We start from the raw sequence: 16,944 nt of genomic DNA, 5'->3' as shown, positions 1-16,944 counted from the left end.
GGTATAAAGTTCATTGATATGGTTTCAGATTCCACATTGCAACTAACTAAGGAATATAACATGTCAAGGTTTTGTATAGTATCAGAGAATATTTATAATTTTCTGAAAAGGCTATAAAAATACTCTTCCTTCTTTAAACTACATACCTCAGTGAGGCTGGATTTCCTTCATATACTTCAATTAAAACACCATCTTGTAACAGACTGCTTGCAAAAGGTGTTAAACGAATTTAGCTGACTTCTATTAAGCTAGACATGAAAGATACTTGCAAAAATGTAAAATGCTATTACAGTTCTCACTAATTGTTTTGGAAAATAGTTATTTTTCATGAAAAATCATTACATAATAATGGGTATATTAGTGTTATTTTAAAATGAAGTAATAAATATTTGAGAATGTTTCCATTTTCATTAATATGGTAAATACTCATAGATATAGACACCATAACCATTAGTGAACCACTGCTCTACAGCTTCCCTCATTCAGAGTAAAATCCAAAAGACTTACCATGGTTTTACAAACTCCCTACGTGACCTGACCCCATTTTATCTATAATCTCCACTCCCACCCCTCTCTGACCTCATTTCTACCCACCCCTTTTCATCTTTTTTACGATGGCCGCCTTGGTTTTTCTTGAATATACCTAGTAAGTTCCTACAGGAATCCTGGCACTAGCTCTTCTTAGTGTTTGGAATAACCCCACAGCTCACTCCCTTCCTTTGTTTCTTAAATGTTACCTCATAAGAAAGACAGTCCCAGAATACCACATTAAAAAATAGTACAAAATGGCACCCTCCATCTTTCTCCACATATCCTTTATTATGCTTTATTATTATTTTAAAATAGCAGTGATCAACACTTGACTTATACATATATATATATATATATATATATATATACGTATATATATATGTATATATATATGTATATATATACGTATATATATATATATATTTTTTCCCGGTACGCGGGCCTCTCACTGCTGTGGCCTCTCCTGTTGCGGAGCACAGGCTCCGTACGCGCAGGCCCAGCGGCCATGGCTCACGGGCCCAGCCGCTCTGCGGCATGTGGGATCCTCCCAGACCGGGGCACGAACCCACATCCCCTGCATCGGCAGGCGGACTCTCAACCACTACGCCACCAGGGAAGCCCCTTGACTTATATTTTTAATTGTCTGTCTTTGCCATCTCTAGTGAAAGCCCATTACAGCAGGTTCTCTTCTGTTTGTTCACTGCTGTATGCTCAGAACCTAGCAAAGTGCCTGGCACTTAGTTTACCTTCAGTAAATTTTGATTGAATGGATGACTAAAATTGTTATCTTACTGCTTTTTTCTCGACAATGCTACAATAAAAATCTTTAAATGCAAGTATATTTTATTCTAAAAAGAAAAAAAACAGAAAGAATGGGAGAAAATGTAGGTAATTGGAAATGACTTTCATACCTGACATACTCTGAGAGCTTGGTCCAACACTGTTTTGGTATCAGTGTCATAATCTGGGCAGGGCAGCATGGTTCGGCTGAGATGTGCCTGCAGTAGGAGATGAGCTTTGGTGTGAGGGCTGTCAAATGAATGAGGATTTGATTCCAACGGAAGACATTTTGCCAGTTCGCTGTTCATATGATCTTCATTGTGTCTTACTGGCAAATCTGTGTATTCTTCTGCATCCTGAAAAAACAAACAAACCCATATATATATAATGTACATATAAATGTACTGTATCAAAAGTATAATATTTAATGTACTTCTTAGCTTTAACTACTGACATTTAAAACATGCTTTAGAAAAACTGTAAAACAACCATATCCTTTAAAATTCTGCTTTGGTCAGTACTACTATTAATATTAAGCAAAAGCTAGTAATGTATAATACATCTGAAATTCATGAATGCTCTTCTTATTTATCCAGTCAACAAAAACAATACAGATCCTAGTAAGCATCAAATGTTATGCTTGACAGTGGACCCGGGCAACGAACCAGAAACTGAGAGTTCAACAGGGAAAAACAAGTCCTGAAAGTGGAAATGAATGTTATGATATGGTAAGCACAGAGTGCTGAAGGGATATTCAGTTTGGGGACTTAGTTATTTTAGAAGGTCAGGGAAAGCATCTTGGAAAAAGAGATATTTAAGTGAGGATCTATAGAATGAGTGGAAGAAATAAGACAGGGCTGGGAGAAAGGGGGATGAGGATAGGGTTGGTGAGATAAGAAAAGGGTGAAGACCAAGATCATTAACTTAAGACTTACTGTAATAAATTAGATTAAAACAAAATTGTTCAAATTTGGGGGTTTCCGGTTCCACATGCAAGGAGCTTAGAAGCCACCACTCCATCCTAACAAGTAAAAAGCTGAACAGGTTGAAAAAACCAACAACTCGTCTTGAATCCATGAGAAGGCAGAACACAGGGCAAACCGCTGCCTCCAAGATTGGAAACACAGGCAAATGCAGGGAGTCACGGCTAAGAGGAGCAGAGGCTCACAAGCAGAAAATGCCTTGGCAATCAGCGTCGAGGTAAGAAAACCTGAACTGTAACTGATGAATTGTGGGAGGTACAGTGCAGACAACTCCGAGAGCTAAAAACTCCCGGGGGACCCAGTCATAGGGGGCCCCCACAATACTGTGAAATTTACCTTTAGGAGCTCAACCAGATTCCCGCAGTAAATATCAGAGAAAAATCGCCTTGGGCTTCTAGCAAGGGGAGGGGAAAAGAACCATCCTGAAATACCTTAGAGCACTCTGTCCTTCTTAACAAGGCCTGCTCTCAGGAGAAACTAGTTAACTGGAGCCTAACCCTGCTGGGATATATTATGAGAACCTAACTGACCTGGGGAATGGAAGTACCCAACTGTAACCAGCTCAAGCTTTGCGTGTGGAAGAAGGGAAATACCCCACTCCAGCTCACACTAGCCATCCTGTCCCACCTAAGGGGTGAGGGTAGAAATGGCTGTGAAGTTCACAGCACAGAGGCACAGACTCATTGAAGACTTGGGACCTAATCATTGGACCAGAGAATATTTCCCCTACACCGCCATGCCCCACCTCACCACATTATTAAAGGCCTATTTATAGCAGTTCTTTTTACCCAGTACATTTTGTCCAGCTATCAAGAAAATTACAAGGTATACCAAAAGGCTAAAAACACAATTTGAAGAAATAGAGCTATCATCAGAACCAGACATGGCAGGGATGTTAGAATTATCAGATCAGGAATTTAAAACTATGATTTATATGCTAACGGCTCTGACAGATAAAATAGACAGCATGTAAGAACAAATGAACAATGGAAGCAGATGGAAATCCTAAAAAAGAATCAAAAGGAAATGGTGAATACAAAAACACTAAAAGAAATGAAGAATGCCTTTGGTGAGCTTATTGGTAGACTGGACATGGTTTAGGAAAGAATTTCTGAGCTAGAGGATATATCAATGAAATTTCTGAAAACTGAAAAGCAAAGAGAACAAAGACTGAAAAAAACACAAGAGAATATCCAAGGACTGCGGGACAACGACAAAAGATGTAATATATGTATGATGGGAATACCAGAAGGAGTAGAGAGAAAGTAAGAGAAGAAATATTTGAAACAATAATGATTGAGAATTCCCCTCCTCTCCAATTAATGTCAGACACCAAACCACAGATCCAGGAAGCTCAGAGAGCACTGAACAGAATAAACAGCAAAAAAAAAAAAAAAAAAAAAGAAGTTACACCTAAGCATATTATCTTCAAACTACTAAAAATCAAAGATAAAGAAGAATCCCTGAAAGAAGCCAGAGGGAAAAAACACCTTACCTGTACAGGAACAAAGGTAAGTATTACTTCTGAATTACTCTCTTCAGAAACCATGCAAGCAAAAGGAGACTAGCGTGAAATGTTTAAAGTGTTGAGGAAAAAACCCCACCAACCTAGAATTCTATATCCTGTGAGATTATCCTTCAAAAGTGAAAGAGAAATACAACTTTCTCAGACAAATAAAAATTGAGTTAATTTGTTGCCAGCAGACCAGTAGACCTGCCTTGCAAGAAATATAAGAAGTTCTTTGGAGAGAAGGAAGATAATATAGGTCAGAAATTTGGATCTATATAAAGAAAGGAAGAACACTGAAGAAAGAATAAGTGAAGGTAAAATAAAAACTTTTATTTTTTTATTGATCTAACAGACAACACTTTGTTCAAAATAATATTTTTGAACAATTATGTATGCTTACGTATTTTATATGCCTATGTATATGACTTGTCTTATATATAAGTGATATGAATGACAGCAATGATACAAGAGATGGAAGGAAGGAATTATGATTATTTTATTATTATCAGATTCCATACCCATTAGGTAGTATAGTATTATTTGAAAGTGGAATTTGATTACTTGTAAATGTACACTGTAAACTCTAGGGCAACCACTAAGAAAAGCAAAAAAAGAAGTATAGCTGATATGCTAAGAAAGGAGAAAATGGAATCATATAAACAGCTCAATTAAGACCACAACAGACAGAGAAAGTAGAAGACAAAAACAGGAACAGAGAACAAGGGTAACAAATAGGAAACAGTGAGAAATATTTGTTGAATATCCACCCTATGAGGGAGACAGACATTATTCAGTCACATAAATAAATGTGAATTTGATATGGTGACAAATTCTATGAAGAAGAAATACATAAAAGCATGAGAGTTTAGCAAAGAAATCTGACCTAGTAAGGTCATAAAAATTTCCTGAAGGAAAAGGTAGATATGCTATGATATAGAGGATGAGCAGATGGTAACTAGATGAACAGAGACGTGAAGAGCGTTCTAGGAACAGTATGTAGTATATGCAAAGGCCCTATAATGGGGGGGAAAATGGTTAAGTCCAAGAGACTGAAAAATGTGTAAAAATAATTTCAACTGATGTAACATCTGAAAAAATATCCTAAGTGAATATTTGGAACATTCTGTTTAACTGAACTGAATAAATAAACAAAATTTTATAATATTCAGTTAAACATATTTAATAGGAATATTAAAATAATCACTACATTTTCTCTCATTCATGAATTGTCTTGTCTTTGTTTTTGCAATAGTCAAAAATATCACAGCACTTTACACTGTTTTGAACACTGTCTTTACCACTTTGTGCTGTTTTATATAAGAAGTATATGCTGACACACTAGCAGTTAATAATGTTTTGCCCCTATGTGTCATTTTGGTTTTCTTTTCATATGCCATTTCTGTTCGTTCCTGCTCTCTCCGAAGTCATCTGCTAAAGAGGGACCAGTTATATATGGCAGTGCTATTATTTTTGATTTCAGGTGAATTTCAGGACTGAAGCATTGTCACCTGACAACTAACACATCTCAACCTAATATCTGGGCTCCATCCAAAACCCCATCAACACCTATCCATCCTAGCCTTGCCAAATGGCTTAAGAAAAATATAACAGCAGATAAGGAAAAAGATGGTTCAGAAATCTAAAACATGACCTTTTATTTAAAGGAAATTAAAATGATATCGGAGAAAACAATTTATATAAATAATTATTCTAAGTGCAGAATAAAATACTGTTATTCAGAGAAGAGCACTGAAGTGAATTGGATGTGTTGGAAAGTTTCCTAAAAGAGATACTGTTTGTTCTAGCCTTAGAACAATTTGTAGAAGAGGAGAGAGGGAGAAAGATTCCTTGCATTCCAGGCACAGAAAATAGTATGAGCAGATCCATAAAAACAGATAAGGAGGGGTCTAAGGTTTAAGCCTCAGGGATGAGGAGAATGATGATGCTATTAATAGAAGAGAGGTTGGGAACACTCAGTGAGCAGGAGCTTTCTGTTAAGCGTGCAAAATACACTTAAAGAGAGGACCACAATCCAGATAGCTGGGTGGAGGTGGAGGGAGAAGAAATCAGCTCTAAATCTGTTTCACAGTTTAAAAATTTTTTTTTTCACAGTTTAAAATTTATTCATATTTAGATTTCTTTCTACTGTTCATAAAATACAACTTCCTCTGATCTTTTTCCAGAAGAAAATCGAATAGCTATTTTTTTTTTTTTTTTTTATTTCAGTACGCGGGCCTCTCACTGCTGTGGCCTCTCCCGTTGCGGAGCACAGGCTCCGGACGCGCAGGCTCAGCGGCCATGGCTCACGGGCCCAGCTGCTCCGCGGCATGTGGGATCCTCTCGGACCGGGACATGAACCCGTGTCCCCTGCACCAGCAGGCGGACTCTCAACCACTGCGCCACCAGGGAACTCCCGAATAGCTATTTTAATACTGTAAACTGTATTGGTCCTCCAGGTTTTAGCTATGTAGGAAATAGGTTTAGACTTACAAATTATATGAAAAGTTAAATTAAAATCAAATTATATGGAAAGTAAGAATTTGGCTGAAAGCACTAATGAATAGTGTTATCTAAGTAATCCACTTCCCTCTGTACAATCCTGTTCAAATCTGATTATATACCATACACACCCCTCTTCCCCATACTGTGTGTGTGTGTGTGTGTGTGTGTGTGTGTGTGTGTGAGAGAGAGAGAGAGAGAGAGAGAGAGAGAGAGAGAGAGAAAGAGGGAGAGAGAGAGAGAGAGGGAGATTAGATATTGATTGACTGACTGGGAGGCAAGAATATAAACTAGGTATTTCCCAGTCTTAGTTCCCAAATACCTCTGAAAGTGTGAACATACTTCTGTGACGTATGATTCTAGTATCCAAAGATGCACATTTTTTCATAAAGTATGACTTATGAGTTCTAAATGCAAGTCAACTACTTCATGTGGTGCTAAACTAAAGAAACAATGATCTGCTCCAACACTAGAGGGAAGACTAGTAGTGTTGAACTCACTGAGAACCAGTGTATTTGAACAAGACTGACTACTAAAATTATGCTTATTCTACTTTTGGGGTTATTTTCGAGTAAATTTTATCATTAGTGATTTTTATTGTATTTGCTTGCTTTAGAATCTGAACTCCATGTAAGATGTGACTCCACTGTTCTCCAAACCACGCCAATTCTGCTTGAATTATTTTATCCCCTGCTTCACCAGGATTGTGAATTTGCTCACTGCCAGCAGTATCAGTATCAGATGAGTCTGCTAACAGCTGAGTACATTTTAGGTTAGAAAAAATGCTCTGCAGTAGAGAGATCCTTCTAGGTTGATTAGGGGAGCAATCAGATCTTTAATGTAGATTACCCAAAGACAGTGATCTTAGTGAAAAGCTTAATTTAGTGATGCCTTTTCTTGGTGCATAAAAGCAATCAAAGGGTTCCTTTATTAATTAAGCTAAGGGTTCCTTAATTTCTCGGCAAAATCTATACACTTTAATAATAATAATGAAAAGCATTTTAATAACTACAATGGACAAGGTCTTGGTGTGCTGAGTCACTTGTTTACCAAATATTTATTCAGCATATACTACTGCTGGGTACAAGTGATGCACAAAAACAAACAATCGATCCCCTACCTTCATGAAGCTTTACAGTGAAGTGGGGGAGCCAGACCTCAATCAAAATTGACCATGAATAAATGTAAAATGACAAGTGGACAAGTATAAGGAAGGAGGAGTACAAATAATAACAGTGGGTCAGGGAAGGTATCTTTGGGGAGGTTTCAACTGAGCTGAAAGACAGTAAAACATTTTTTTTAGGTAAAAAAGGGAAAAGAGATAGGATAAGGTTCATACTTGAGGTGGAAAAGAGGGACACGGAATCTTATTATAGGAAAACACTCTTTAGAATGCTTATGTAGATTTTATTACTTAATATATTCTTTTGAGAAGTAATGTCTTTTTCGTTATTAAATTTGACCCAGGCAATGTTTTTGAGATCTTCAAAGAGCTGATGTTAGATTTATGTTTATAAAATATCAAATCAATAATAGTTTCTGTAGTTAAAAATTATCCATAATTAAATGAGGTCTCATCAAAAGCTATTACTTCCTTTGAGGATCCCTCCTTTTCTGTTTCCAGTGTTTGAATTAAAGGAGAATCCAAAGAATGTAGTAAGTAATTCATCCCCTTAGAGACATTACAGATCACGAGGGTGGGATGCATGGTGTGAGGTGGTAGAGAGAACACTGGGTCTGGGAACTGATACAACAGGTTGGTTTGCAGCTCTGCCATTTACAAACTATGTGATCTTCTGAGACTAACTGAACTTCCCTAAGTCCCAAATTCCTTGTCTTAAATTGGGATTTGGTGTGAGGATTCAACGTGATAGTGTTTATGAAACACTTGAAAGCTCTAAGACTTGGTATAATGTCAGGCATTATTACTATAATAATCATCCCCACGTCTGATCACATACAGAATGTTAACTGAGGCTTAAGATTCAATTATTTGAGTTTTGTTCTACAGTTTTCAGTTGTAAACCTTTGTTTACAATTATGTAAAAATACTTCCCTATCTAAAATGACATTTCATTAACTCACTTTTAAAAAATCATGATTCTTAAACATTATTCAAAGAAACAAAAATACTATTACTTTTTACCAATGTTTTACTAGTAGTGGCACATACATTTTATCCAAATAATCATACAATTTTTATGTAACTGTGTTACAGGAAATATTCATTCTTTGAAAGACAATATTCTCAATACAAGAGACAGCCAAATTAAAGATAAAATATTGAGAAATTATATCCTCTTGAACTATAGGTTTGATACTGCAGGCTTTAGTTTCCAATCTCCAATTAGGTTTCTTTTAAATTCATATTAATTAAATGTTCACAAAAGCACATCAGTGTGTGATGAGGAAAGATGCTCTTTTCAGTGTTCTGCAGTGACCTAACTCAAAATAGTATGAAGAGACAGGGAAGAGGAAGAATCATTTATATTAGACACTTGCTCCAACTTTTCTGAAGACAAAGTATTATGTATAGTTATAGTACCCTGAAACCCTACAGTGTTTTCTAATTAAAGTTTAAGTGCTGTGAACCACAAGAATGAAACAGAAAATATTGATTTTTAGATCAATTAGAATACATAAAAATATTATCAGCATTTTCATTTTCATTTTTCGTGGTTTGATTATGGACTCAGGAAGCAATTTAAAATGAAGACTCACTGAAGACACTGCTATTTAACCCTCAACTACTCCGCCAGACCCTCCTGTGAAAACCATGATCATTTATTCCTGGGATTCCAGTTCACAATTTTTCTAAGCTCTTTAGAATGTGGTGTGTTTGCTTCACTACTTTACTTAGCTCTTACCTCCTTCAAAGTATTTTATTCTGGGTGTTTCAGAATACTTGCAATGGAGATTTTTTACTTAGACTGATTAGGAAAGCAGCAAACCCAGGATCAGCGGAGAGAGCTAGTAAAATAATAAAATCCCTGCTTAAAAACAAACAAGCAAACAAAAACCCTTTCTAGCTACTTCTTCCTCAGTAGGACACTCTATTTACCTCCAAATTACTCCTCTCATTTTAAACAACTTGTCTAGTTAATTTCCTGTGTGTGATCACTGACTACAAGTGAGGTTCATTTTCTTATCTACATCATGTAGGTAATTAAAGGAAATTGAAAGTGGGCAGTGAAGCTTTTATGCAACTGGGATTGAAGCTGAATGGAGGGCAGCGAGGTCAGTGGAGTCCATTATATTTTTATGTGAGAGGCTGGTTTGTCTACCCTGTCCCTGTTTATTTAGTGTTGGCTGGACAGGCTACTAACTGCAAATCTATGTCTCTGATTTGCTCAGCTGTCCTTGAATAAAGACATTTTCCCTGCAAATGCTGAACGACAGTGATTGACAACCTATGATAAACTCTGCTTGCAACCCCTGCTACTGTCTTCAGATTGCAAAAGAGAAATCAGAATAAAGAAACATCTTTCATAATCACATCAAATGGGCCCTGCTGTTCACTCAATAGTTTTCCTTTTGTTTCCCTTTTCATCACAAACCTCAATCTGTTCTACAAATGCCATAGACTCAGCTACTCCACATAAAGTAAAAAATTAAAGAACCCCTGCAAACATATGTATGTATGCTACTACATTTTGCTTGTATATGAACACTGATTTTAGTTGACTGAGGATACACACTCTTACGTAATGGCTTGTTCACACCACTGTATCACTAACTTATTTGCCTGTTCTCTGGAGAACAATCTGGCAAATCTACACTGCTGAGGTATGGTATGTCTTTTAGTGATTAGCTGGCACTTGGGTTTAGTTAGGACTCTCGTAGCATTATTCCATATGTAACTCTTACATGTCCTTGTGGACCTTAAATCCACTGGTTGTACAGCTTGCTTTTTAGATTCGTTAATAAGAAGCTTATCAAATACTTAAAATCGACTTTGCTTTTTCTCTTTAGTGAGCGTGTGTAAACAAGTGAATTCTGTTTGACTGTGTATGTGTGAGTGTATTTATTCTAGGTGCAGTAACTATACGAGTCTGCTTTACCTAAGCAAATTACTGAGGTAAGAAACAGCCAGAATGAATTCACGTGTGGTTTCGTGTAAGCATTACGTAACAGTAAACTAGTACTTTTATGTCGCTGGACTCGGCACTGCCTACGCTGAACTCACTAAGTAGTTGGTAAGAGAGCACTTGAACAGTGGGGATGGTAACCTGATCAAGTGAGGGACTAAAGAAGCTTTATGCTATAACTTAATCTCTGTCATGGGAAAAGCAAAACTTATAAAGTTAATGAGTTCTAGACTTTAAGTAGCACTTGATTAATTTGTAACATTCTGAGGTGTTAAAACAAGCCAAAATTATTTTCTCACATTCCAGTGCTGTCTTTTGGCCACTGAAGCTGTAGAAAAAGCATTTCAGTAAATTTCCCTGATAGGAACCCTGTTTAATTTCTGTGCCTCTCTGAAGTATTAAATTAATTGTATATTATATATTTTATAATAATATTTGAAAAATAATCTGGCATTTACCAAGCCAGGTCAAGATATATTAAGGGATTAAAAAAAAGCCTCCTATTTTTATCTTTATTATTTCAGATTACCTTTTATTCAATAATTAATCTATGAAAAAACTAACATAACTTGTTTTTAAAATCAAATCTATGTATATAATTAGTATGGTTTCTAGCACTTATGATTCTTACTTTTATTCAAATTATCTATTCAAAGTAAATGAATCATATGAATAAAGTGTATCTCTAAAATAAAAGACTGCTATAAACTAGACTTACATGGAACTTACAATTACCTCAAAACGCAGTGAAAGGTATACTAGGAATGAACTTAATAAGATTACAAGTTAAAAAAAAAAAAAGTAAAACAAGAGCCCTTGGTTATAAAACATTTATTGGAAAATGATAAAACTAAGATCTAGTTAAGCAATAAAATATTTGTCCAATATGCATACAATTTGCTTCACTAAAATGAAATATCAAAATAATTTTATTATATGCAGATGGCAAACATGAAAACACTGACAGATGTAATTGTAATTACTCATAGATCTATGTGTGTTTCCTGTCAGGGCTTATATGAAAATATGTGTCTGATTTGTATCAATGTCTTAAACTTATGGACATATGTTTGGCCTTCAACCAGTTAGGGCAAGCACAGAATCATTTGCCAAAAATAAATATGCACAAGAAATAATACCTTACTCTTTCCAGTGTAAGAATGACCACCTGGTTGACAGCTGGATTTTAAGGGATCTTACAATAGTGAGTACCAGCAGGTCTCTTGTGCTTAAAATAATTTCAGTGGTAAGAATTCCATCAGAAACTTCTATTTCCCAGGATTTATAGCTAAGTCCTTAAAAAATTGTCCTTTGATGAAACTTAAAAAAAATTCCTCAGTTTTCAAGGATATAATAAAAATGCCTTACAGCTTAACAATGTTTAGATATTTTCCTCTTAAGGCTATCAGGTTTGAATCCTAAAAGGGAATAACTGAGATTAGCAGCAATATATAATAATTATGTATGGTTAAATGTCACACTTTGCAATCCATCTTTAAAAGCTAAACAAAGTTTTTTGTTTTTTTTTTAACCACCTTGCTTCTGTCTTTAAAACTTCATATGTTTTTTAGGGTGACTTTCTTTATAATTTGCATTTCTACAGGCTATGAGATAATATCAAATGAAAAACAAGCAAAAAACTAAAAAATAAAAACCAAAGTGGAAACATTAAAACACTTCTAGGGCTTCCCTGGTGGCGCAGTGGTTGAGAGTCCGTCTGCCGATGCAGGGGACACAGGTTCGTGCCCCGGTCTGGGAAGATCCCACATGCCGCGGAGCGGCTGGGCCCGTGAGCCATGGCCGCTGAGCCTGCGCGTCCGGAGCCTGTGCTCCGCAGCGGGAGAGGCCACAGCAGTGAGAGGCCTGCATACCGCAAACAAACAAACAAAAAACAAAAAAAACCCCCCAAAACCCCACTTCTAATCTACTTATTATCTACTGAGTATCTTTCTTCCAGGAGTTAAGACATACATATACAAAAAGTAAAATAAATCTAAAAGTGAAATATCAAAATAGGCCAATATACAAGAAATACCACAAGATAATACAGGAGTGATTGATGAATGAATGAAACAGACACTGGTGTCATGAATTTAGAAAAAGTAGCAACCACTGCATCCGAATAAGGGAATATTTTAAGAGGGAGCTGAGCCAAGATGCATGGATGAATGTTAGATACATTGTCCAGGTGGGAATCATAGGCAAAGGTGTGAAGTTGAGCATATACAGAGCATGTTTAAAGGTGAGAGAAGGTTCAGGTAAAAAAGGACCGTTGTGGAGAGCCTTGATACCCAGGTTAAGGAAGTAATGCTGTATTATATGCATAATTTTAGATTTTTGAGGGGAGAAATGATGTTTTTTCTTTTTTAAAAAATAAATTTATTTATTTTATTTTTGGCTGCATTGAGTCTTCGTTGCTGTGCACGGGCTTTCTCTACTTGCAGCAAGCAGGGCTACTCTTTGTCGTGATACGTGGGCTTCTCATTGCGGTGGCTTCTCTTGTTGCAGCGCCTGGGCTCTAGGAGTGCGAGCTTCTGTAGTTGTGGCACGTGGGCTCAGTGGTTGTGGCTCATGGGCTCTAGGGTGCAGGCTCAGTAGTTGTGGTGCACAGGGTTAGTTGCTCCACGGCATGTGGAATCTTCCTGGACCAGGGCTCGAACCCGTGTCCTCTGCATTGGCAGGCAGATTCTCAACCACTGCGCCACCAGGGAAGCCCACAAATGATGTTTTAAAACAGGTAAATTGGCAGGGATGGGTTGGGTGGATTAGAGAGAGAGAGAAGCTAAAGTAGGAAGATCATTTAGGAGACTGGTTAGCACAATTGTTTAGAAATCGGGTGATGGGAACCCATACAGGAGCTGAACAGTGAACGTTCTTTAAAAAAGGGAGAAACAAAAAAATTATGAAGGAATCGTCTTGGTAACTGGTTTAATACGTGGAATTGGGGAGAAGAAAAGTAGGAGTCATGGATTACTTGAAGTAATTCATCTTGGGGGTATGAAAGAATGCAAATACAACTGACAGACAAAACAAGGACAGGAATTCTGGGAATAATGAAGATCAAGATTGAGACATTCTGGTTTGGGTCACAGAGGGACAATGAAATGGGAATGTCCACTAAACAAGCAGAAGCTGGAACTGTAGTTCATAACAGAGGTCAAGACTGGTGACTATGCTATGAGATTCACCCGTTTAAAGGTAACACTTAAAACTGTAATTGTGGTGTGACCTGAGGAAGTGAGTACATGTGAAAGCAAGAAAAAAAAAATGAGAACAACTAGAGTTAGACACAGGAAAAGGAGCCAATGTCAAATCATAAGAAAAAGAACTGGATAAGGTGTGAAAGTTCATTTTTAAGGATGAAGAGAGTATCAAGAAGTAACTCATGTCAAATGCTATAAAAAGATCAAAGAGAATGAGCACTATGAAAAGACAATAGCACTGAATAATTACAAGGGCACTGGGGCCTCTGAAAAATTTGAATAATAGCAATCCAGATTATAGGAAGCTATGAATAAATAGATTGAAAAGAAATGGAAAGTTGAAATTTCATTTTTTATTTTGCACCGAATGGGAGAAAGAAAATAAGATGGCAATTCGAGGAGGATGTTAAAACCAAATAAAGAGGTTTCTTCATCTCCCCAGGCTAAGGGTGACCTATACATGTTTAGAAGTACATTTTGTTAAGTTAAAAAAGTTGTTTTAAAGTTTATAAGAAACAACATCAAGAGATCTACTGAGAAAATTATACAACAAAAAAGTTATGAGGGGGAGAACCAGTGGAGTACTAGAGCCAGCTTGTGAGAATCAACTGTTATCTACTTTAAGAATATACCTCATTTTGGGCTTCCCTGGTGGCGCAGTGGTTAAGAATCCGCCTGCCAATGCAAGGGACACGGGTTCGAGCCCTGGCCTGGGAAGATCCCACATGCCGTGGAGCAACTAAGCCCGTGCGCCACAACTACTGAGCCTGAGCTCTATAGCCCGCAAGCCACAACTACTGAGCCCGTGTGCCACAACTACTGAAGCCTGCATGCCTAGAGCCTGTGCTCCACAACAAGAGAAGCCACGACAATGAGAAGCCTGCGCACTGCAACGAAGAGTAGCCCCCGCTCACCGCAGCTAAAGAAAGCCCACGCACAGCAACTAAGACCCAACACAGCCAAAAATAAATAAATAAATAAATAAATGTATAAGAACATACCTCATTTTGTTTATTCATAGTTTGGGTTGTTTCCACTTTTTGGCTACTACGAATAATGCTCCTATAACATTTGTGTACAAGTTTTTGTTTGAACATGTTTTATTCCCTTTGGGTATATGCCTAGGAGTGAAACTGGTACACCATATGGTAATTCTGCTCAATGTTTTGAGGAACAGCCAAACTCTTTTCCAAAGTGGCCGCACCATTTTACATTCCCACCAGCAATGTATGAGAGTTCCAGTTTCTCCATATCCTCGTCAACATTTGTTATTGTCTGTCTCTTTGATTATAACCATCCTAGTGGGTATGAAGTGGTATCTCATTGTGGTTTTAGTTTGCATTTTTCTAATAATTACTGATACTAAGCATCTTTTTATGTGCTTTTTAGCCATTTGCATATCTTCTTTGGAGAAATGTCTATTCAGATCCTTTTTAATTGAGCCATTTATCTTTTTATTATTGAAATTTAAAAGTTCTTTATATATTCTGGATGCAAGTCTTTTATCAGCTATATGATTTGCAAATACTTTCTTCCATTTGGTGACAGTGAAATACTTTCTTTCCACTTCCTTGTTGGTAACACTTGCAGCACAGGAACTTTTTTGATGAAGTCCAATTTATCCACTTTTTTTCTTTTGTTACTTGCACTTTTGGTGTTTTATCTAAAAAGCCATTACCTAACCCAAGGTGAGGAAAATTTACACCTATGTTTTCTTCTAAGAGTATTATAGTTTTAGCTACTATATTTAGGTCTATGATCAATTTAGAGTTAATTTTTGTGTATGGTGTGAGGGAGGGGTCCAATTTTATTCTTTTGTATGTATATATCTAGTTATCTCAGTAGCATTTGCTGAAAAGACCACTCTTTCTCCATTTTATTGACTTGGCACCCTGGTAGAAAATCAACTGACCATAACTGTAACAGTTTATTTCTGGACTCTCGATTCTATCTCGTTGATCTATATGACTATGCTTTTGCCATACTATTTTGATCAGACTAGCTTTGTAGTAAGTTTTCAATCAAGAAGTGTGAGTCTTCCAACTCTGCTCTTCTTTTTCAAGATTGTTTGGCTATTTGCCTTGCATTTCCATATGAACTATAGTATCAGCTTCTCAATTTCTGGAAAAAAGCTGGGATTTCGATAGGAGTTGTTTTGAACCTGCAGATGAATATGAAGAGTATTGCTATCTTAACATTAAGTCTCCTGATTCATGAACATGGGATATCTCTTCATTTATTTAGATCTTTAATTACTTTTAACAGTGTTTTATAGTTTTCAGTGTACAGGACTTACACTTCCTTGGTTAAATTTAATCCTAAATATTTTACTCTTTCTGATGCTGTTATAAATGAAATTATTTTCTTGATTTTACTTCATATTGTTCATTTCTAGGATATAGCAATATAATTGATTTCTGTATATTGATCTTGTAACCTAAAATCTTACTAAACATTTTAATTAACTCTATTAGTATTTTGGTGAATTCCTTAAGGCTTTTCTATATACAAGATCATGTCTTCTGGAATTGGAAATAGTTTTACTTCTTCTTTTCCAATTTGGATGCCTTTAAAATTTTTTTCTTCTCTCATTGCCCTAGCTAGAGTCTCCAGTACAATGTTAAATAAAATGGTGAGAATGGACATCCTCATCTTCTTCCTGATCTTAGGAAGAAAGCATCTAGTTTTTCATCATTCAGCATGATGTTAGCTGAGGGTTTTTTGTTGATGCGCTTTGTCAGGCTGAGGAAGTTCAATTCTATTCCTTTTTGTTGAGTGCTTTCATCGTGAAGCAGTGTTAGATTTTGTCAAATGTTTTTTTCTTTGTCTATTGACATGATCATGTGGTTTTTTTCCCTTTCTATTAAAATGTGAATTACATTAATTGCCTTTTTTGAATGTTAAATCAATCTTGCATTCCTGGAATAGATCCCATTTGGTCATGGTGTACAATCTTTTTACTCAGCTGCTGGATTTGGTTTGCTAGTATTTTGTTGAGGATTTTTTATCTATATTCACAAGGGACATTAGTCTGAAGTCTTCTTGTGATATCCTTGTCTGGTTTTGGTGTCAGGGTAACAATGGCTTCCTAAAATGAGCTGGGAGGTGTACTCTCATATTTTTGAAAGAATTTATATAGAATTGATATTAACTCTTAGAACGTTTGGTGGAATTCATCAATAAAGTCATCTGAGCTTGGGCTTTTCTTAGTGGGAAGTATTGAAGTTACTAATTCAATCTCTTTCTTGTAATAGGCCAAATTTAGATGTTCTATTTCTTCTTGAGTAAATTTTGGAAGCTTGCGTCTTTTTAGGAATTTGTCCATTTCATCTACATTATACAAAATTTTG

At 36.4% G+C, this 16,944-nt stretch overlaps 1 protein-coding gene across 3 annotated transcripts in view; it reads right to left on the bottom strand.

Moving 5' to 3' along the window:
- ASCC3 (activating signal cointegrator 1 complex subunit 3) overlaps window positions 1-16,944 on the bottom strand; it is a 334,404-nt gene that overhangs the window by 28,418 nt on the left and 289,042 nt on the right. For all 3 annotated transcript variants that reach the window (XM_060030178.1, XM_060030179.1, XM_060030180.2), the window contains one exon: window positions 1,443-1,667. In XM_060030178.1, coding sequence (XP_059886161.1) covers window positions 1,443-1,667 — 225 coding nt within the window. The remainder of the gene's footprint in view (window positions 1-1,442; window positions 1,668-16,944) is intronic.

This window comes from Delphinus delphis, chromosome 14 (assembly GCF_949987515.2).
Source record: "Delphinus delphis chromosome 14, mDelDel1.2, whole genome shotgun sequence".
NCBI classification, from domain to species: domain Eukaryota; kingdom Metazoa; phylum Chordata; class Mammalia; order Artiodactyla; family Delphinidae; genus Delphinus; species Delphinus delphis.
The sequence above is the reverse complement of the archived record's forward strand: the minus strand, read 5'-3'. Positions and strand labels throughout refer to the sequence as shown.